This window comes from Lytechinus variegatus, chromosome 5 (genome assembly GCF_018143015.1).
Source record: "Lytechinus variegatus isolate NC3 chromosome 5, Lvar_3.0, whole genome shotgun sequence".
In the NCBI taxonomy this organism is placed as follows: domain Eukaryota; kingdom Metazoa; phylum Echinodermata; class Echinoidea; order Temnopleuroida; family Toxopneustidae; genus Lytechinus; species Lytechinus variegatus.
In genome coordinates, this window is record NC_054744.1 from 37,276,124 (window position 1) to 37,301,081 (window position 24,958).

The 24,958-nt window shown below is 36.1% G+C and overlaps 1 protein-coding gene and 1 long non-coding RNA gene across 2 annotated transcripts in view; both read right to left on the reverse strand.

Annotated features, from left to right (window-relative positions):
- Positions 1 to 8,525: 8,525 nt before the first annotated feature.
- On the reverse strand, positions 8,526 to 12,812 carry LOC121416063. The gene is made up of 2 exons (XR_005970095.1): positions 11,815 to 12,812; positions 8,526 to 11,765 (listed from the first exon to the last, which is right to left on the reverse strand). It is a non-coding gene; the product is annotated as an uncharacterized LOC121416063 (long non-coding RNA).
- A 2,562-nt stretch (positions 12,813 to 15,374) lies between these two features.
- Positions 15,375 to 24,958, reverse strand: part of LOC121416064 — a 53,239-nt gene continuing 43,655 nt past the window's right edge. Inside the window, exon 3 of the mRNA XM_041609509.1 lies at positions 15,375 to 23,697. Within this exon, the coding sequence (XP_041465443.1) occupies positions 18,838 to 23,577 (4,740 nt within the window). The 5' untranslated portion in view covers positions 23,578 to 23,697 and the 3' untranslated portion in view covers positions 15,375 to 18,837. The remainder of the gene's footprint in view (positions 23,698 to 24,958) is intronic.

Sequence of the window (24,958 nt, forward strand, 5' to 3'; positions counted from 1 at the left end):
AGCAGAAAAAATAACAAAGTATTGGTGAAGGTTTGAGGAAAATCAATTACATATTAAGAAATTTATTAGTTATGGATCATTGCGTCGCGACGTCATAAACAAGCAGCTGCCCCATACGTTATGTAATATAAAATGCATAAATTTCAATCTATGTTGGTTCGTAATGACTTATTTTTGTTTTCTGTTTATGAACGGATATGAAATGATTTGTCGGTTGATATATTGAGGGTACAGTGATAATCATTTTTATCTTTCTGAGAAAAGACATAGATTGATTTATTTCCATCCGATTATGTAGGAAAGCTGCCCGCATGTCTTCACAGATCATGTAATCAAAATTCTAAAAACTTTTTATTCTTTGATGGATTTTTCTCAACCTTCTGCAATATTTCTCATTATTTTTCTATTTTTACAATCAAATTAATTTTTAATTTTTTTTTATTTTAACAGCGGCAGTTTTCCACTACTTGTCGATCAATCTTAAAAAATTTCGATACTGTTACTTTCGTTTCCGCACGCATCAATTTTTTTCGGGATCATCTCCCCCCCCCCCTCCCATAAAGGGCTATGTATACAAGAATATACCACTTATTCACGATATTGCGCCAAAATGTAGGATGTCATCACTGATCTCTCCCCTAACTGGATATGCGGGGAGGGTCCTTTGTTTGAAGCCCGCGAGTTCTATTGTCCGCCATACCAGTTCCCCCAAAAGGAACGCGATCGCTCCATTAGCATGTGCATTGTGAGCGATATGCTAGCTGTCTGCACACTGAAGCACTCATTGCTTTTTATACAAAACTTCATATATTTAAGGTGCCAGAATTCGCAATTTTCTTGAAACCATGGTACTTTCCCAGTATACAATCGGAAACATAATTTTGAAGGGGTTGGTGTTTTTCTCACCTACGGAAGAATGGATGAAATCCTTGACTTGTCTAGGGGTATTTTGGAGGTTTTCCAAATAACCATCTTAGGATCGATATGGCGAGGACTTTCTAGGTTATAAGGCTTATAACACTGGGCTTGAACCCCCCTTTAATTTAAGTCTACCCCACCCCCCAAAAAAAATCAAACAAGTGTAACACCGAAAAATTCATCGCTTAAGTGAAACTTTAAAAATATAACTTTCATATTTTATTTCTGATTTTGACTAAAGTTTGAGCATTGTGTTTTTCTCTCTATTCAAATAATCATTTCATGAGGTGTACTCGCCCTTTAAAGAACAAGTCCACCCAACAAAAACTTGATTTGAATAAAAAGAAAAAAAATCAACAAGCATAACCCTGAAAATTTCATCAAAATCGGATGTAATATGAAAGTTATGGCATTTTAAAGTTTCGCTTCATTTCACAAAACAGTTATATGCACATCTCGGTTTATATTCCGTTATTTTAACATTTTGTGCTTCCGGCAAGGAGGTCCAAAACGTCAAATTCGTAAAAATTGAAATATTGTATAATTCAAACTATAAAACACAAAAGAAATAGTGAGTAAAATCATTGACTCTCTCATTTGGATGTAACTGGCTCGTTCATATCACTATTTTTTTTAAATAAGCGAAACTTTGAAATGTCATAACTTTTTATTTTACATCCGGTTTTAATGAAATTTTCAGCATTGTGCTTGTCTGATTTTTCTCTATTGATTCAAATCAACATTTTTCTGAGGTGGACTTGACCTAATGACCTTCTCTCTCTCTCTTTCCTCTGTCACATCGATCGACCCTCTTCAATTATCCTCTACCCAGTTTGTTCATATACACTGTAGGCAGCGGAAGCGGGGGGGGGGGGGGTCCTGGTCCCCTAAATATTAGGTGGGGGACAGACACCCAAAAATTTATGTTGACAACTTTTTTTTGTTCTTTTTGCTCGTCAGTTTGTTTCCTGCATCCCCCCTAAATTCAGATGGACCCCCCTAGAATCGTTGTGGTCCGCCCTGAAATTCTGGTTGATAACCCTTTTTTTATACTTGTCAGATTATTTCTTTTGTTTTGCATCCCTTCCTAAATTTTGGGTTGATAACCTTTTTTTGCTTGTCAGATTATTTTCATTGCGTCGGATTGCGTCACCCCCTAAATTTCTGGTTGATAATCCCCCCCCCTCTTTTTTTTTGCTCCACCGAGACATTTTTTCTTTGAAGACATTCGGCATCTCAAAATAAGTTCTGTGAAATTTCTGAAGTCTGTATAAATCCGTCTCTGTATAGCTTAATGTCTTTTTTACGTACTTAAAAAAAGAGTTCTTGGAAAAAATAATTTGATCTATTGTTGACAGAGAAATATCACAAATTCACATGCCACAAGTTTAATAAGCCCCCTAAAGTCCTAGTCCTATACCGTACATGTACCTATAGCTTGTAAATTTTATTGTCCTTTCACAAATAAAAGATAAATAATTTTCAGAATACCTTGTAGATCCAGTCCTTGTCCCAAAAATCAGTCTATTTCGGTCAGGATCTATGCTTTGCAAAAAATATTTTTGTTTAACTCCTCCGAAACGGCAGATTTTCAGTCTTAAGTTTCACAATACATGCTATACACGGTCAGTATTTTCGTGTCTCAGTCATGATATTCTTCTGTCCAAACATGATTGATAAACTCATAAAACTTGGTGACATTTGTGAATATTAATAAACTGAATATTTATTTGAATCATGGTTTGAATTCATCACGCTTCCAGAGAAATCACAACAATCGATAACCCCCCCCCCCCCCCCGGAGTTTTAAAGTTTTGGAAACTTGCTCTGGTAATTTAGAATTACCACACATGTATTTGAGCACATAGGACTACATAAAGTCTATAACTATGCAGTTCACCAGCTTGTCTTATCTGTGAAAAGTAATCCCATTTTCTCTGTTTCCACGGTCGTCACAATAAGTGCAATTATACGTGGCACAGGACGACATCTTAAACTTTGTATCAGGTATAAATTCACATTGAAAAGTGCTGTTATAAGAGTTGATTTGGTAAGTATAATTAAGAATTGACACTATTGCCGTGTACCAGACTCTACTCCGATTTTGGCTTTTTTGGGGGAACTCGGCGTGCGGAGGTACCAACTTCCGGTGCTTCAACACGGAATAGGCCAATCAGCGTTATTGTTCCCATCCAGGTAGGGGAGAGATCAGTGGATGTCATGGCTAAATTTTTGATAGATTGAGCGCCAGAATAGGGGAGCGGCCGCCCGCGCGCGCAAGAAATTCGTCGTTTTTAAAAAATGTAAAATTAGGCACTTTCACAATCGATGATTAAAAAAAAATGATCCTGTCTCGAAAAGTGGGGGGGGGGGGGGGGGTCAGGACACAAGCCCTGTAATTTCAGAAGTGGAGGGATCGACAATTTTAATTTTTATTAGTCGGCAGAACTGACTAATAACTTTGAACGTTCTATAGGCGGATCCAGGGGGGCCAGAGGCCCCCCTCCCTTTTGCCGGAGCAAAAAAAAAAAAAAAAAAAAAGGGGGGAAAGAAAGAAAACAAACTTTGAAGGCAATATACAAAGCATATTACAGCTGGGAAATCAAACTTTCATTCCCGGGCTTTCATTATTTTGTTTGATTTACAAATTGATTTTTAAAATGCTCTGTAAAAGTTTGTTTTATGGTCTGAATATTACAATTTTCTGCTCGCTCTGCGCGCTCGCAAAGTTCAATTTATCAGGTACTTATATCTTCCTGTTTTCTATGAAGTTCTCAAAATATCTCTATTCAGGTCATATTGTCATTAGCTAGCGCTCCACGCTCGCATTTTGATTGATGAGTTATGTATATCTCAATATTAATTCTGTAACAAAATCTCAATTTCACAACAGTTTATCAAACATTTTCGGCTTGCGATTTGTGCTCCTTTAAATTGTTGAAAATATATTAACTCATGCATCATATTCATAATTACAAAAGTGCTTAAAATGTCCAGTTTCAAGCCATAATATTAACATATTTCGCGCTCTCATTAGGCTTATTAGATTAATAAATAAGATATTCATTTCATAATCAAATCGTCCTTTTTTCAGAATGGAATATCGACAAGTTTAATCTCGCGCTTAGGAAGGGAAATATGAAGATAGTCATCATTTTCATATATGATGACATAATATTCTTAGAATGTCACAGTCCTATGTCAAAACTCAAAGGAATAATATTGAAACATATCAGCTTTTTTAACTGATCCATATCCACCTTACAATTTCCCTTCAAAGTGTTTGAAATACAGAGCTTAAATTGACCCTTTTCAGATCGGAATGTTAAATATTTTAAGCTCGCGCTTCGATTTTCATGATAAAATAACTGGTATTTAAAAATGCCCAGATTCTAGATCGCGCATCTTTTTTTCAGATATGCAGCTTATCTATTTAAGTCATTATCCAATATATCAAAAATTTTCTGCTCGCGCTTCGCGCTCGCATTATTAATGTAGAATGAGTACCAATTACTCATCATTTTCATGATTTACAAAACATGTATAGAGTGTCCAAATTTTAGGTATAATTCTCGATTTTTTCAGCTCGCATCAATTGTTTCGTTATATACTTATCCTTATCACGATTACAAAAAGTGCATGCATAAGATTTCCATTTGAATTCTTTAGGTAAAAATGTCAAAAGTTTAAGCCGGCGCTCGCATTCTTTGATATATGTAAGGTACTCATGGCTAACTGCAAAGTCGTTAACAGATTCTTTTTGGGTCAGATCAAAACGTATATTAATAATTTTGCTCGCGCTTCGCAGTAATCATTTAGGAAAAACTGCCCAGAATATCTAAATTTTAGGACAAAATACTTGATATAAAAAAATAGCTCGCGCTTCGCACTCGCATTTAAAAAAGGCTTATGTAATTATTATATATTTATGTTGATTTATAAGATTAAAGCTTAGAAAAGACTTTTAGAACTACCCCTTCAAAGAAAAACACAAATCAACTTCAAGCGGCCGATCGGGAAAATGTAGCCTAAAAATATTCCGCCCCCCCATTGGCGAAGGCTGGATCCGCCCCTGCGTTCTAACAGTTACTTTTTTGTAATCATGAACTGGATGTGAAAGCGTATCCTTCTAGACAAATGCGAGCTATTGAATTTAAGAATCGTTGCAGGACTTATTGAAGAAATTAATATTTCAGTAACTTTAAATAATAAATGTTGGAGATTGAAAGAAGAAAATATGTGACATATTTGAATCACTCATTTTTTTTAATCTCACTAAATAAAGTCATGAAAACCCAAAGCACAAGCAGATCTATCCTTATTTTGGAAAGATTACTTTTTTTCTTGCTTGCTATTTAGGAAATCCCTCCCGTCTTATCGGATCCAGGGGAGGGGGCATAGCCGGCCCGTGCCCCCCCCCTGTGATAAGCAAAAATTTAAAATTTATATGTAAAAATATCTTTAAACAGAAGTGTGCCCTCCCCCCTTTGAAAGTGAAGACCCCTTTCTTTTTTTGCTTGTCATTTTTTTTTCTGGGACGAAATGTAAGTTTGTGCCCCCCCCCCTTGGAAATCGTGGATGCGCCCCTGCTCGAATCTCATGTTCTGCATCCTCAAAATGATTAAAAATTATGGCCACTGCTGCCACTACCACCTGCAGTGAGACTTCTCTTCTACCGCTATACCAGCAGGGACCGCAGAATAGGTGGGTGCATTGGGGAGGGGTTGAACATGTAATCACAATTTGGTCAATTTTGTGTTTTGTAGGCTTAATGAAAAAAAATCCTTCCTCCTCCAAATCTGTATCATCATTATTATTCATTTGGCCATAAACACATTAAAAAAAATGTACAATGTAAAAACAAAAATACAATTTGAAATTGAATAATTACATATAGATAAGTAAAAATGAAAGAAAAGAAGAGGGTAAGACAATGGAATTTCCATGGGCCAGGGTTCGCAAAATTAAAATTCAGTACTAATGTCCAGAGGCATGCGAGCCCTCACAGAAAAACCAGTGATTGTGAAAATATTTCGCCACGTATATAAACCCTCAAAAAATCATGATTCATTGCTACCATCACCACCACCGCAACCGCACTCACTTCTACTACACTGTAAAAAATATTGGGTAAAATTTTTATCACCACGAGGGTAATTATGTGTCCAACCGATTCGGGGCAGTATTTTACCCCAGGATTTTACCAAATGCAGGAAGCATATAACCCAGTTAGGTTAAAAATAAGCAGCAATTACTTTAGAATCAGCAAAATTTTCATTACACTGGATAAATAAAAATGCCCAATGTTGGTTGGACACATTACCCTCATGGAGCATTTTTACCCAATATTTTTTAGAGTGTACTGCCAATTATTTACTTACAAGGTCTCACTATTCCCACTGGAGCAAATGGAGGATAACAAATAAATTAATAAAGAAGTTAAATAAAAGGAAAACATGTAAAACTAAATATTCTGAATAACATCATATCAAAGTTTTGTCATAAATTAGACTTTGATTTTAAGGTCCATTTTTTATCTTACTATCTAGAACCGGGGAGGGGGGGGGGCACTTCCATTCACGAGTGGATACCATGCGCGACCATGGGGTCTCGAAAAGCACCCTAAACACGTAATTTCCATATTCTGAAAATGCACCCCTTAACAAGTATCGGCGTGTGAAACCCTATCCTTAACAAGTATTGAAGACAAAGCGATACTCTTGGCAAATATTCCCTGAAATGAACCCCTAAACAAGTACAGGAATGTTTTATTGTTCCGTTTCCTTCGGTCGTCGGCTTTAACTTATTTGGTTTATTATGACCCCACCTTCTGCACCTCTCGCAAATCGGACTCTAAACACGAAGTGTTGGGGCAAAAAGGACATCCTTTACAAAACATTTTAATTTTGTTTTATCATCCCCGCAAATTCGACCCTACAGTAAACACGTAATTTTCCTAACGAAATAGATACCCTTTTTTCATTATTTTTGTGTTTTTGACACTCTTATCACGTAACGTACGTAACGTGCCCTATCGTGAAAAAGACATCCTTTTTACGTATTTTTTTTTGGTCGCGCATGGTATCCACTCGTCAATGTAAGTGCCCCCCCCCCCGGGTGTTCTCCACCCTCAAAATGTGTGATTCATCACGTCACTGCTACGACTACAAAACCACCATCACCACCGCTGCTTCTAGTTCTGCAGCTGGTGGCCTCCACCATCACCACTTTACTAAAACCACAACTACATGTAGTGGTTAGATGCTTGATGAACAGCACCACATTCACCACTGTACGCCACCACCAATACTTTACCCCCCCCCCCTCCTTATAAACGTACCCGTAACCAGGGGGCACGTTCATCAACATTTTTGTGTCAGACAAGTTGTGAGATCCAACTACTTTCCTTGATTTTAATTTGCTGAGAAGCACAGTAGCTATGGTGTCTGATAAAACAGAACTTGTCAGATACAACGTCTGACAAGTTCTTCATGAAATGCTCCCCAGGTTTAAAGAGGAAAGTACCAAGCATAGCTCTATGGTGAAAACAAACTCTATGACAGTGTAACCTTGTCTCCAGTGTTGAAGAGCATTGACCATGACAAGTATTGACTATAAAGGAAATATTTCATCACTGGCTTTATCTACTGTGTATTTTACTAGTGCCTGTCACGTGGGTGATTATTTCACAGTTGATGAATATCTTTTGGTGAAGAACTGCAAAGAAGTTTGTTTTTTTATGAGGGGTGAGCTCCACACTGGAAAAATGTTGATTTTAATCAATTGAGAAAAATCAAATGAGCCCAACACTGAAAATCTCATCAAAATCTGATGTAAAATAAGTTACAATGCAAAATTTCACTATTGTTCACAAAACAGTTATATGCACAACTCAGTGACAAGTGGGAGAGTCAATGATTTCCCTCACTCACTATTTCTTTTGATTTTTACTGTTTGAATTATACAATATATCAATTTTCACATTTTTGAAAATAAGGACCGACTTGACTGAACCATAAAATGTTAAACAATGGTAATACCACATCTTCATGGAGGAATTAAACTTTGTTTCACAGGACAACGGGAAGAAATTGGAATATTTCATACTTCATGTAATAAAATACAAAATAGTGACGTCATCAGTCCCCTCATTTGCATACCGACCAGGATGTGAATATAACTGTTCAGTAACATTAAGCAAAACTTTAAAATGTCCCAACTTTCTTATTTTACATCCAACTTTGATGAAATGTCAGTGTTATGCTTGTTGGATTTGTATCTTTTTTATTGAAATTAACATTTTGTTAGGGTGGAGTTTTCCTTTCAGTTGGACTTGACTAGTTTGGCTTCGTACTATTATTTTTTTACAGCTACAGTGCCTTTAAACATTTAAGCAGGAAATTTTAAAATGGCATTAATTCACACAGTAACCCTGCTATAACTATGGGGAGCATTTCATAAATGTATAAAAAAAAATCTAATTACAGATGACAGTGCTTCTTGCCTAATGAACCATCTTAAATGACAACTACAGATTGACAGTGGTTGTTGACTGACCCCCCCCCCTCCTGAACTCACACACATATAAAAACAGTTACTCAATTTAATACATGGAACAATGTCTTTATTTGTGTTACAAATGAAAATGTCAAAACAGCAAAAAATATAAATTCCTCCTGCACATCACATAAATAAAATATTTCAGAACAATAAAATGAGAATGCTGAGTACTTCACCATAACGTTACACAATACAAAGGCAATTTATCTCTGTGTGTATATACATGAAACGCTATCACTATTAGAACATTTGTTACATGGCAATCACGTGGTTTGTGTATTTACAAAACGATAACAATTCTCCACTATTTACATTACACAGAGCATACGTACCATATGGTGGTCCTCATGACAATGTAAATGAAAAAAAAAAACACTCACACTGTCCCCCAATTTTTTTTTTTTCAAAATTGAAATAAATTGTTTAAATGATCTATTCATCATATTGTTATATCTCTAACACTATCATTTTCTTTAAAGCACTACCATCCTTCTAATCGATACAGGACTAGAATATAATTAATACAATTTTCTATTATTCCCTACAAAAAGAATCTATTTCTTCTTAATCAACACTAAGCTATATCAGATCTTTTGAAGATAGCATCATTATAGTAGTGAGGCAACGGTTCATTTAGTTTTTCCTCATAGTTTTACTGGATAGGGTCATTACAGGGAAATTTAGTGCTTAAAACAAGTCGTTTTGGGAAAGGTGAAAAAAAACCAAGAGAATGGGATTGATGAAGATTTGAACAAAATCAAACAAAGATGGTGTAATAGATTTGTTATAAAGTTCCTATGGGATGTTCACTTTAACAAAATGACTGATAATGATATTGAAGCGTATTACAAAAAGAGAGTTGAGTTGTCTAAAATTTATAGTTTCAATGGACTCACTAAATCTTTGACCCCCTTCAGAAAAATCTCATAATCCAATAACTTATCTCCTTCAAACTTTCAACATCTTATAAATTTAGCTTTTACTGCTTTCAAATAAAACATGTTTTACCTGGGTTAGAATGACATTTGATATTCCTCATATCCTAATGAAAAGGCACAAAACGAAATAACAATTAAATTCTTTCTTAACTGTTCATAAACGTGACAAATTGAAAGACTTGCCACCTATAGTCACCAGAAACTCCATATAAAACTGAGGTTTCTACAAATACTGAAATTCAAACAGATGCTATTTTTTCCGTTTATCCTTTCAGTTATCACAATACATATCCATCTCCTCAGTGGATATACCATACAACAAACATTTCCTTCAACTCTGAAACAAGTATATATATCTTTCACATAGCTTTATACTTCTGTACATGTGGCAAACTATATACCATCATTATGCAATACAGCAAAATGCTGAGATAGGCACCTGATGTGACACACATTCAATTTTTATTGCACTTTCATATAAGAAATGAAAGATAATTCACTATAATTCATGTATAAACTCTTTATATTTATGTTATCATATATTTCATCTCTTTAAATCTAATACATTTCACATATAATCTGTAGTAGTTCAAATGCATTGTCATAACATGTAATCACCTTCTGCAAAGACTGTTTGGACGTCTTATCACGTTCTGTGAGATATCCATGCTATAATATAACAACTGATATATTAAAAGATATGATATGTTAATATGTCATGTATTATACTACATCTGTTATAAAGGCATTAAAAGTAATCTTGGTGGAGCACGAAGGTAATGGTTGAGACGTGGAGACGGGCAGGCATTGTGTGGGAAGAGGGGTATACCGTACGTGACAAAAGAAATGTTGTATACTGACTATTTCTACATTAAACCTCATTATCCAATAATTACAGTATAGCAAAGACTCCATAAACATACCACCAGATTAAAACATGTTCAGACTACAAAGCAATAAATCTAACAGCAAACATACAAGAAAAATGATTTTGAGAATGGGGAGAGTGCAAAAGAAAGAGAAAATGAGTTGAGACACATTTATTTTCAACAAAAGTTCATCCATGACAAAGAAAAAATGTAGAAGATAATATAATAATTTGACCATTTAGACGTATATTGCAATGTGCTAGAGTTGGAAATGTGAAAAAAAAGGAACCAAGAGGTTAAATAAGTACTTCCTTTGGAATTTCTTGAAGTTAAATCCATTTCATAGAAATAACATATGACTTCAAAACAAATCTAATTACAAGAAAGATGGTAGAAAATTGGAAAATGATTCCGCATTGAAGTATAAAGAATAATATAATCCTTTTATAACTTTAAGAGTGCAGGTTAATTGCTAAAGAATTCAAAAATTTCAATGCCGAAGTCACTAATGCACAGACAAAACAAACCCAAGCCATGACACATAGAAAGATGAAAAAATAATGCCCATTCTAAAATCCAATAATATAACATAGTGCATATTCAATGAAAATATAGTACATCCCATGACACGGAAACCAATACTTGTTTTCAGCACAAGCAACTGCATTCATAATATATCATTATGAAGCACAGTAATTCCTCTTTGTTTTGAAGAGTTTGAAATATCATAGCATAATAAGCAGATGACACAAGGTCTGAAATTTCAAGGAAATAACGATCAGATCATGAGGAATATTTGATCAAGAAGATGTCTTAGAATAATTCAAGCTTGCGTAAGAAAATGATGGCACATCTGTATTTTAAAGTGTCATTTGTTATGTGACCTACCATCCCAAAACCACCAATAAGTAACCAGGATAGCCAAAATAGTAATTTAGTCTAAAAAAAAAAGAAAAAAAGAATTTGATGAGTGCAATATCCATTTCTAAATAAAGGTTTCCTTATTCCCGGGATACACTGAATATCTAAATCGAATATAATTTCATCTGAAGAGGGAAAATATAAAGTAATTTTTCAACATGTTATTTTTCAGCATGCCTTTTGACTAAAGATTCTCCATCCTTGTCCGATCTCTCTATACTAATGATTTATGCATGAGTAAATATCATTCTTCTGCAATTTGGAACACATTCAACAGCAATGACGCTTAGGTACATATACAAGCAAAGATTATTCATCTGAAAAATGGCAAATGTAAAGCTAATTGCCAATCAAACTCTACCATACAGCCATGTTTGTACTAGATCATTAGCATACTACAACCAGATATAAACAACACATTTTGATTATAAATGTCCATAAGAGGTATACACACCTTTTCGTTGTTGTTTCCTCATAAGTCTTGTTATCATGTGATTAATCAGGAATGGCATTGCATTATTGTGGAATAAATACTGAGTGTTTTGATCAACATCATTTGCTTGGACATGCAGGGGATATGAAGGTTTTAAAAATAAAATAAACCAAACAACTCTAATCACAGCCTATTACCAGTAGAGTTCCGATAGATGCCATGCAGCTATAGTAATTATTGAGCCCCAGCTGTACACGAACTAATCATTCTTTACATCCTTTTGTTGGACTGTGCACTGATAAAAATATCAAATAAAACATTCAATGAATGAACTCCACCCTACTGGACTTCAAGATCTCCTTTGCAGAGAATACTTAATTTTTCATGTGATTGTTACCGAGGTGAACCTATTGTGTGCTCTTGACGTCACAACATTACCAGTTACCATGGGGATAAATTGAAAAAAAAATCATTAGGTTTCATCTGTAACATGTTCCTTTATAAAAGCTAATATGTGAAAAAACCCAGTATATGTGTACATGTAATATTTGCCTGAAGATGAAAATTTCTGGGTGTATAATCCCTTTGATCCTCCAAATTGTCCATCTATATTCTTCCATATTAAAGGACCATAGGGGGTGAATTTGTATTAAATCATTCTACCTTTTCTATGAGAAAGAAAATTCCCATAAATTAATGGATTAAATTCATCTCTGTTACACATAAGTACAGTTGAATGCTTCTCAGAGGCACAAAATTTAAATTTCCGGTCAAAATATAACCAAGGTGTTTAATTATTGTTTTAGTGGCCCAAACATGGAGTAGTGTGTGCATACGCAGTGCTTGCTGACCGAAAGGAAAGGGCACTTCATGTATATCAAATGACTATTGGATTAGATTGGATTTGCATTCAATATCTTATTTTATGAGCTGTATTTCAATTAAGCATGTGTTTAAGGTACAAGATCTACTAAATTCATTTAAAAAACCCAAATCTGCACATAATAATGAAACTGTATGGCCCATATTTGTAACTCAGGTCTGATTGAAAAATACTGTACATTTGAATCATCATCTTACTCTGTACTCAAATATGGAAACCAAAAAATGTAAACACATTGCTTCCATTGTATATTTATGTTTGCAAGTTGTTTTCGCTTCATGCTTTGATAGTAAAACAAAACAATTATTATCATTTTCAAGTTCAATAGTTTGGGTGCCTATTGTATTGAAGTATGCATCACAGTTCAATGCTAAATTGAGCCCTCCATACCTTAACCACAGTTTACATGTAGGTTAAACTTGGTGCATAACACAAGTCCATGAGAAGATTTGGGAATAACCTCCACCTTTCAGGAAGATATGTGATAATCAGGCAAATAATATATTTCTTTCAATATCACAAAATTCAGTGTTGGTGTTACAATCAACCAAGTGACATTGAATAATAGTAATGGTATTTTTTCAAAGCGACAAGTAATCATAATTTCAGGGAGACTTTGGCTATATCTCCGACAGAGTGAGGGCAGCTATACAATATTCAGCAAGTATAATGAGACTACAACAAAAAAATAATCAATTATATACCTCCCAGACAGAGAATCGGGGAACTCCACTGCATCAGGTGGTTTATAAAGCATAATTATGACCTTGAGAATAATTATATCAACTCAAACAATAATCAATAAATCCTTCTAGCTTCTGGATCCTGCCATCTGGGTGTGGTCAGGATTTCTTGTAAAGCAGGTGTTTCTCTCAAGTTCATCAAACATATGGAAACAGACCAATAGAACTGATGCTACAGGAGGCATCAACAAGATACTGGGTGATTATCACAATGAGTGACATGATTGATTGATTGATTGATGCACAGCATTTGTATAGCGCCATATATCTGTCAAAGACATTCAAAGGCACATTGGAGGAGCCAGCCAATCTGGGTCGCCAAGAAGGGCGCGCACACAGAACTGTGACCCGCAGGTCTCTCCTCCCGATAGCTGGTTGGGGAATGCAGGTGGACCACTACACGTGGTAGGTGATACTTTCAGGACATAATTTACCTCATTGTCTTTGAGTGAAGAAGATTCTTTTATCTCTGATGTGTGAAAGCATCTACGACCTCTTTAAACTGGTAGAACCCATTTTGGAGAAAAGTTGGAGGTCAGCATTTCTCCTTTACAATACAAACAATACATTCTAGTGTAGCCAGTGAACAAAAATTGATTTCCATTAGTAGTACTAAACATCTGGACATACTAAAAATAGGCATGAGTTCAATAAAATCACTTTGAAAAACATTGGTATATCTGAAATGTATAACTGTTACACATCAGAACTTACAGTTGCAAATGGCAATAGTAACAAATTCATTTTGACAGACTACAGTACATGGATGTAAATGATATGAAATCTTTTACAAAAATTTGATAATCCTTTTTTTGCTTGTATTGGGTTGAATGAACAAAGGAGAGAAGAAAGGAGGACACACATAACAAAAATCTTGACATATCTTTACATATCTTTACATATCTTTACATTATATCACAACAAATTTACAGCGAAACAGAAAAATGGTGCACATACATCTTTAGACCACTCATCATACATATAAGAAAGATAAAAGTCGAGTCATCAGGACCCCGTCTAACAAAGAGTGACAATTGCTCCAATCAATCTCAACTGTATGGAAATCCATTCATACCATGGTTTTTACTACAGGAAATCTCCATAGTAACAAAGAGAATTACACTGAATCTTCAAGAAAACGACGAATATATGAATATACAGATCTAGAAAATATTTTTTTTAAATTGCATTTTAGATGCTGTCCATAGTTGTGGTTGATCAGATCGATCACAACTCTTTCTAAGACAGGGCCCAGGGTTCTGCCTGCAACTTGATGCGACCCACAAGACTCTGGGTCTTAACTTCCTCTTTTTAATCACTTTTATGTCACAATATGAAACATGTCTAACCATGATATGTCCATTCATCCATCAATAAAAGGAATGACAGCCAAATTAATTTGATTTTTAAGCAAGTTTCAGTGTGTTTTGAGTAATTTCTGTCTGTTCTACTTTGTAATGTGATGTTAAGAAAGATAGTAACCAACTTAATTGCACAGATTTCATCCTAGTTTGTATCTACATTACGGTGCAAAAGTGCATTTTCCACAATAAACATTTTAAAGAGTTCATACCGTAGCACTTTACCCAATGAATATTTGCACCAGTGCATACTAACGTTTCAGCAACTTGTGGCTGACAGAGTGTCACTTTCTCACTGAACGTGACACAACCACAAGATACTTTAATTATTGGAGTTGACGATATACAACTCAACTTTAATTAAAATAAATACTTATACTACAATACATTATCTGTCTCCTCAGTTCTAGATATGTGTAAATATACTTATACCCTTTTCATAAACCCATCCTCCAATTAGCTGCCTAAGAGTAATGCGGATAATTCAATAAAAATTGCGGTCACAAACTCCGAAATAAGCCGCATTATTTTTACGAGCGCCCGTCATGAAAAAGGCGGATAATCGTCATGACAACTGGACACGCCCCTCCGATGCGGTTGTGTTGGAAAAGGGTGACCTTGTGACCGCACCATGGCAATTATCTACATTATTTGGAAATGTGTTCATAAACTCAAAATCTTGTCCCGATGCTGCTATTATGCGGATAATAGCAGCATCAAAATGATGCAGATAACTCTGGTCCTCCTCGAATTTTACGACCCAATTATGCTGCTATTAGCCGCATAATTGGGTTTATGAAAGGGGTATTAGTAAATACAATTTTTCCGTAATTATTTACTCTTTCTGCATTTTGAAATTTGGTCTACTTTTGTGTGTTTTATATAAAACTTATTTTTTCATATATATCATTTTTTAAAAGAGAAAATGCTCCCAAAATACATATATGGGTCAGATTGTACCAGAGAGCTTCCTGGGCCCTTTGACGGGCCCTGCCCCCGGCCACAACAGACTTCACAACCTGCTCTACATAGTACATAACGTAAGGCTTGGAATGTCAAGAAAAGATAAACGACACACGGTCAATGCCCCAAGAAGGAAACTTAAGCAGATATTCCATGTTATAAATTTGCTGCAGAATGAATAAAAGCAATTATTACTCAGTTGTTAGAAGGCCTTAAACAGGTAATCCACCTGATTTTCATCCCGTTTTCAAAAATGACCTTGTAATATGCATTGAAAATTGTTAGTATCCCTTTCAATTATTCCTGCATGAACTGCTATCAATATGAGCCCAATAGAAAAGTGGCTTTGTTCTATGAATATTGAAATCTAAGGTCGAAAATTTGATCACAAACTTGTTACACAAGCTTCAATATTTTCTTTTTCCTGTTTAATGAAAGGATGTAATCATTGACTTTTCAAGTTAGGGAAAAATACAAATTTATACACATATCTTTTTACTTGAAATGACATTTAGCCTTGATTCATGACCTGGAATTTTACTCACAAAATTGCTGATACTTCATGAATATTTTTATCAACAAGTTTCATGGAATATAAGGACTTGGAAACATGTTAATAATTTCATATAATTTGATAAATCTGATGAACTCCTCAAACAAATATCATATTTAAATACATGCTTTTGTAATTATGAACAAATATTCTTGATATCAGTCAATTGGCCAGAAATAATTTTTTAATTTAACCGAATGATCTGAAATTTTGTTGGACTGAATGGGGAAAAAAGTACTTTGGAATATTATTAGTACATTTCAGAATGATAGTACATTTTATAAGCAAACCTGTACAAGGTGATTCAAGAATGAATTTGTAATGCCCGATGAGTTCATAAAAATGTACAATTCCCTGTTTCGTTTACATCATACACTTACAATACAAACAAGTAGAGATTTATATACTATGAATATGGAAAAGTGACACAGTTGACAAACAAAACTAATCTACACTTGTAACATCCAATTATCACAAATAAGGCACTAACAATACAATAAAATGTGTTTAACAAATACGTGCATGGGAGGGTGTGACTAGCTCCATAATTAAGCCATTTTGTAATAAAAGAAAAATCAAGATACAAATATAATGGATCCAACCTAAAGTCATGCAACTGCACATGCAGTTTGGTTATTCATTACTCTGCAGATGCCCTTATCATCAGGGGTAATGACAGGCACAAACCAGGCTGATCCCTAAATCTCGAAAACACAATTTCAAGATAATTGTGTTCAAAGTTTGGATGTTTTTCAGATGCTCATAACTTTGCACTTTGAAAGACACCAGAGCACTTATTCATACCAATTTGATATGCACAGATTTGCCCACAATTCAATTTTTTTGACATACAAGAACCTACAGAGAGCAGTTATTAGACATGTACGTAGCTCCTAAAAAATCAAGATTTTGGAATGATGTTTCAACTCACCTTGTGAGTTAAAAATTCATAACATCTTTTTTGAATGAAATGTACCTATATATAAAATATATTTCTGTATCTTTAAGATTTTAAGAGTGGCTTATTTCCAAATACCGGGGTATCATGGAAAATATAAACAAGTTCTTAGGATATATCTAGTTCAAATAACCTGACAAATGTGCATTTCATACAAGGAGTCCAAGAACCAATGAAATAAGCTGGTTTCCAAAAGAAACTGATAAACTTTATAAGAGCACTGCAAACATTCCACTCAGTCAAAATTACCATTTTTTTTACACGGGCTAGCTTCAATAATCTTTACTAAGATGAAAAGACTGGTTCAATCACAAAGACCATAGACCCTCACATAAAGGGGTTTCAGAATCCAAAGTGACAAACTGACAAAAGAATGACCAATGAAATGAGATGGTATTAAACAAACTTCCCAGTTTATCACACATGTCCATCACAGGCATGTTTTAGGGATTGGCTTAATCACTAAGACATTGCAGAAGAATAACATAAAAATGACTAGAACAATCACACAGTCATGCACCCCCCCCCTGTGGATATTTGTAAGCAAGGCATCTGTGTGTGATTGTTCCAGTCATTAGACATTCTTATTTCAACTTCTTGTACAACTTCTTTGTGATCAAGCCAATCAATTAAACATGCCTGTAAAGGACACTAGATAACCTGGGAATTTTGTTTAATCTCATTTTCATTGTTTTTTTTTTGCCATTTTGTGACTTTGGATTCTGAAACCAATTGATGTGAGAGGCTACGTACAGCCTCTCTTTGATTGAACCAATCTCTTAATTACAGGCGTGTGCTTAGTAAAGATTATCTAAGCTAGCCTGCGTAAAAATATTGTTCATTTTGACTGAGTGGAATTTGTACAGAGCCCTTGTAAGCTTTGGTCAGTTTCTTTAGGAACTCAGTTAACCCGAAACATCTGAGCCCATATAACTCAGTGGAGGTCAAAATATATAATCATCATGACATTAACAATCAAAATGGTAAGAAATTTTGGTAGAATCTGAGTCTCCTCACAAGTGTTTGTGATAAATCACTATTGTTTGATTTATAATCTTGCAGATTATATCTAGCCTCTATACAGACCTTAACAAGTTGGTCTTTATTCTAACGACATATCAGTTCAATTTTGTTTATCGGCATCTTTATCGGTTTTTCATTTTAATATATTTATAACATATTAATTTCTGACTTGAAATGTGATATCTAGATATTTCAGTTATTGTTTTTTTTTCATATCAGCCTCAGTCACTATTGACTGTTTGATTCAACATATCATATTTTTAAATCTAGATAGGAGTATTCCAGGTGTCTTTTTTTAACATCAGTCCTTAAAGGTCATTCAATTCAGCATACGTTGAATGTTAGTCAAAGAGGTAGCAGTTGAACTGCATGCAAGTCTTTGTGTTGCCTAATGATCTCTCTACAAATTTCAGTATATGTTGACATTGGCAAGAGCATATTCCAGTTGAATATTATCAAGGTAACTTTAAACAATTACTTTTTTAATTCAAGAGTACCTTCTTGGTGGCTATTTTCTGAAGAAACTTCAGTGATGAACAGTCAAACATCAAAAGATACATTTTTTTCTTTTTGATCTGCTGAATTCTTTTTTTTTTTGAGATTTTCTGATGCAGTTATGGTATAAACAGACTTCATCTTGTCAGTATGAGCCCTTTGCATTGAAAAAGTGACCCATTCACAATTTTCATCTGCAAAAGTGATAACCACAGAATTTCAGGTCATCTTGCTGATCTGCATCAGCACTTTGATGTTTTCATATTTCTGATCAAACTCCTCCAAAGATACTAATTTGCAGCTTGATATCTTGTTGTGCTTCAGATCTGTAAAGAGGGCTGATCTCTCAAGTACAGTCATGTAACGCTGCATGATGTTACAATCCTGAAGAGCATGGCAAAATTCTTCAAAGGTCTCCTTTGGGAAAATACCAATCTGCAACAACCGAGGTGGTACAAAAGGCACCCCTGATCGAAGAATACCTGGCAGACTAATTTTCTTGTAAATAATGATGAAAGCGCTGACTGAAGGCTTCTTTGAAGAAGGTTGTTCTACTGGCGGCTTTTGTATGATGTGAAAGGGACCAATGACGGTGTCTATTAGCTCTGGGGAATGAACCCTCTCTGCGACAGGTCTTACCAGTGGGAGGTTACTGCTTTTGACAGAAGCAGAATCATTTGAAGGAACCTGAACTGAAACTGTTGGTAGTACTGGTGAAGTACTGTTTACACTTTCTTTATTGTCCTTTTGAGGAACAATGTTCCCTGGTGAGCAAGTTTGTGTCCCACTGTCAGGTGTCACCTCGGAATAAGTCTGTCCTGCAACACACACCAATTTAGGTAGGAGAACAATGGGTGACCTTTGAAGCTGCTTCTGAATATATTGAGCATTTGGAACAATGGACACAGACGGTGGTGCCTGAACTGGAATAGTATTGTTGAATGCCACTTTCACTAATCTGACCTTATTGGCATTATCATCCTGTGTTTGTGCTTGCCAAACTGTTTGAGGCATAACATGGTGGCTGTTTCCTTTTGTGATTTGCTTGTTAGATGGAGCAATAGTCCGATAATTCTTAAGAGAGTTATTAATCAAAGAATCATCACTCGTCATTCTTTGCAATTTGTCTTTCTTTGATAGATTTGTACCATTCTGTTTGAAAATAGCAGATTCACTAGATCGTCTTTCTACAAGGGCATGAGGACGACTACATGTATCTCTAGCAGCTTCTTCCCCATCAACCACAGTTGGAATGTCTTGACCCATGAACTGTGGCCTTTGATGAGCTGGTGCTTGAGGTTGGTTGACAAACACTGCTGCTGATCTTTGAATGTTTTGGAGTTGAAGAGAATACCTCTGGTCTCCTTGTGCATTATGATACAAGCTAGAATTTGGCTTCAGTGGGCCAGAAGGTCCAGGGGGTGTCTTTCTAAGTGAACTTCTTTCTGATGAGATTATATCAATTCCATTGGCATCCCCACCTGATCTGCATCCACTTTGTACTTGTGAGACCCCATCTTCTGTCACTGGTAATACTTTCTGAGCTGCCTTTTGTGCTGCTACTTTAGCTGCTTCATTTGCAGCTTTATGGGCGGCTTCCTTTGCTGCTTTGTTGGCAGCTTCCTTTGCTGCTTTCTGTGCAGCTTCTCTTGCTGCTTTTGCATACATCTGCCCAGGAGACATGAAAGATTCACGAACAGGAGATTCTACAGTTACAGGTGTAGGTGACCCAAATGATTTTAGAATGGGAGCAGGGGCTGGGGTATGTTCCATTTTATCTTCAGTTGCGTGAGTATCTGGTAAAGACTTCGGAGACATAGAGCTTTCCACAATTACAAGATTCTGTGAATCATCCACTTCTTCCTCTCTATCAAGCATGATTGATGAATTTCCATCACCAAGAACACTGGTTTCACTAGCTTGCTCATCTGGTTTCATTTCATTAAGATCAGATTCAGTAAGTGATGAATCCTCTTCCTGTTTGGTTTCTGTTATAGATTCATCCTTACACTTTAAGGGTTGTTTTTCTATTTCTATCATCAACTCTCGTTTGATGATACTATCAAAGTGCTGGAAGATATCTCCCCCATGTCTAAAAGCTCCTGAGGATTGCTGCATTAGTTCACATAGAGCAACTTCTAATGCATGGGGAGAACTACAGCCAGAAGGCATATTCTTCATAAGTTCATGCCCCAAAGCATGTACTGATCCAACCGGGCTGTCCACTTGTGGTATGTTCTTCAACGTTGTAACAGAAGAAGGCTGGAAGTACTTTCCAGAATCCTCATCGCTACTGTCAATACTTTCTAGCTTGGTTTTAGATGCTTCCTCTCCATCAAGTTTAGTTATTGTTTCAGACCATAATCTTTGCAGAGCACGCATCATTATTGTACCAAAGTATCCTTGCATTTGATTTTCAGGACCTGGAATACCACTCTCTTGACCATCTGGACCCTTGTTTCCTTCTCCATCAAATGCCTCTTCCTTCTTAAGTTTATTACTGTTTATTTCTGTTTCTTCTTCAGGGTTGTCTATATTTGGTTTCTGCTCTATTGTGACCTCATTCTCATTTGACTGGACTTCTGTAATCTCACTGCAAGTTTCATCCTGGTCTTTCTTCAATGACAAGTCTAATGGACATTCATCTTGAACAATCATGGTTTTCACTGTTTGACCTTTAAAAGACTTTCTTGCCTCCTCGACTGGAACACATGCTCTCATACACTTGGAAAAAGCAACTGCTTGAGGGTTCTGATTCATCACCTTAGGTACTACAGGGCATACACTATCGGTGGGTAGGCTCCTCTTACGATTCATCCATCTGACTGGCCCTCCTGGAATATTCTTCTTTTCTTCTTCATCAACCACAAGCTGTGCATTTCCATTTAAAGTTTTGAATGACGAATTGCACAAAACATCTACATTGCTGGTCGTGGGATTTGGTACTGAATATTTTCTCTCGGTTGGAATGTTTGTAAGATCCTGTGCAGACAGATCCAATCCAGTATTCAATAACGAGTTGTGAGATGATTTTCTTTCTATCACTTTCGCCCTCTGAATTTGGTGGAGATTACTCTGAGATGCCTTCTCATCACATGAGGCAGCTCTTTTCATATTCATCACACACGCTTCTCGGTTTTCAGGCCAAGGTGGTGACTCAATACCACTATCCCATGAATCTTTACGACCACTATCACTATCTAAGCTTCCTATAGAAGGTACTCTATTGACATTTGAAGGTACTTCCTGGAGCTCTTGGTGTGCTTTTATCATGGCTGATTTGGGTTTGGAAGGTTTCAGATTAACTCCTAATCCATCTCCTCTTGGAATTCCAACAGAAATTCCAATTGTGGCATTTGATTGTGCTCTTGTTGCTGCACCATTTGATTCTTGCTCTGCTAAACTCTGTACTTTAACTATTCTAGGCATTGATTCATTTCCACAAGGTGGATTGGCAATCATGTAACTTGATGAGTTTCTTAAACTCTCCAGGGAAGTCTTCTGAGTGCTTTGAACAGCTGCTCTATGAAGTGATTTTTCCAGGACTTCCTTTAGTTGCCTTTGTTCTTCCTTTATGGAAACTGCCATTTTAGACAACCTTCTGTTTTCATTGCTGATATCATCAGTAGAAATCTTTTTATCTACATCCTCACAGATCCTGTTCCTCATAATCTGTCCTGAAAGATTGCTGTTGTGCATATGTCCTGCCATCATATTGCCCATGGTCTGCAACTGATTTACTTGCCTCATCTGTGCTTTTACAGTCATTTGTTCAATGCTATTAGGCATCATACCAACATTTCGACTATACTGTACCGACACATTTGGCTGTGTTTCTTGTTTAAGTCTAACTTCAGAGTTCATCATGTTGGTAGTATGAATCTGTGGAGGTAAATTCCTATGCAGTCTCTGGTTCTGGAATAATTCTTGGTGTACAGGCTGTACACTCTGGTGTGGCATCATAACTCCCTGACTTCTAGTTTCAAACTGTTGGGGAACATTATACCTTTCTTTGTAATGATATCTTTGATAATTTCTAGGTATACCAGCTGAACTGTTGGGACTTGAGACACCATGTCTGATAGATTGCACAAGATGAGGAACATGAGACTGCATGGTTCTATCGATTTTGACCCGTGTCTCAGATTGTGCGTGAGGATATCGGGCCATTAGGGGATGGGACGGAGAGATAACTGAGTCGAGGGGTAACTCATTTTTCCTTTCTTGATACAACTCTCCCTGTCTTGGTAAGTACATCGCCTGTGCTTGTTGTCCATGAGCACGTGTATCTTCAAGTACCCTCTTTCTTAAAACTGTACCATTGGATATAATTTGTGGCCCATATCTTGTCTGATGAGCTCCTGATACCTGTGCCAATTGTTTATTGTCCAAGACAATTTTTTGTTTCCAGTAGGTGTCCACAAGCTCATCTTTTCTGTTTACATCTTGATAATGCACAGCATGCAGCATGCGCAGTTCTTGATGAAGTGCTTCGCTGTCATCTGTCTCTTTGATGGAATGGTATCGACGCATCAAATGAGGATACTGGACTTGGGCAACAGATTGCACAGCAGAATTGGGCGACTCCCTTTGATAAGCATCCACAGAAATCTCTTGAAATCTGTTAGCTGGGGTGGACGATGGCAGGTTCTGGAAGAAATGCTGCTGATTCTGATGCTGACTAAGTTGCATAGCATGTTTTCCACTGCCACCAGAAGGCACTGTTTGTTGCTGGTGGTATTGTTCTTGATTGGATGGAATGACTCCTGGCGATACCAAACGTTGCTGTAAAGGCACTTGAGGTATACCTGCAGGTCTGAAGGCACTAGTTACAGAGTGTGTTAGGTTGGGTGGGTGATGGCCCCGAGTAGTAGCAAAAGAATGGGTTCGGGTATCATATATCTGTTGGCCAATTTGTGAATTAGGGTAGCGAACCCTATACGGCTGGCCAGTGGCCATGTCTTCCACCTGCCGCTTTCGATATTCCTTGGTAAAGTCACGTTTCACTTGAGCTCTCTTCTTTTAAACTTGAGACAAAGTCCTTCAGGTTGGTCATCATTACGTCAGAGGACCTTCAATCTGTAACAATAATAAAAAAAGAGAAAAGGCAAACTGAGTTTTAAAATTCCAATTCAAAAGATTTCAAATACTAAGCCTGCTTTTCCCCCCGATTACGATAAAAATTGGGTTTCCAAAAGTTTTTACTTGCTGTTCTTTAACTTTTCTTCTTCATTCAGTTGAAACAGCATAATTGGTATGATTTCTAATGCATGCAAACGAGTTAGAAGGGAAATGAGAATGAAGGATATTGCATAAGTGCCTTGGTTGCACTTCAGCACTTTTAACATTAAAGTATGAATTATTGACCAATACAGCGACATAAAATTATTACTGCAGGACATCGATCAAAAAGTTTATATAAGCTGTAATTTCTACACTGTAATGTTGATCTAGGAGGCCAGGAATTTGAAAACTTCTTTTTAGCAAGAAATGTATACAGCAGCTGATTGAAAACATTGTTGGACTCAAGCATCTTTTATACCCCTTTCAAGCGGATAATATCCGCATAATTTGGTCGTAAAATCAGAACGGGACCAGAGTTATCCGCATTATTCCGATGCTGCAATTATCCGAATAATAGCGGCATTGGGACCAGATTTTGACTTTATGAACGCAGCTCCAAAGTAATGCGGATAATTGCTATGGTACAGTCACAAGGTCACCCTTTTCCAACGCAACCCCATCGGAGGGGGTGTGTGCAGTTGCCATGACAATGACCCACCTTTTTCAGGTCGGGCGCTCGTAAAAAAAAGTGTGGATTATTTTCGGACTTTGTGAATGCATATTTTTATTGAATTATCTGCAATACTCTTAGGCGGATAATTGGAGGATGGGTTTATGAAAGGGTTATTAGTGATCATTGGTTTGTATAACAATGACAAAAACATTTTTAGCATTGAATGCTTCATTATTTGAAAGATATTCATTGGTACCTTTGACTAGAAAATCAAAGAGCAAAACCCTCTTTTGCACACCTTTTTTAAGCGTTGAAAATATAGTTGACTGAACATAACCTTAGTCTCTGCAGTGTAGCAAATGAAAGTTAACCAAGATAAAGTTAGCAATTCTTGATATTCTTGATTGTGAAAAGAAAATAGTTCCTTAGCATAATCACATATACACCTTCAGTAGTAAAATCAAATAATGTAAAACTTTCTCTATCGGATTCATTAATATCCTATTGATCCAATCAATGTCAGTGTTTAAAGTACATAGTATCTACAATTATCCATGACAATTTCAATTTGATTTTTACAAATCCATGTAGGTTTTTTTTTTA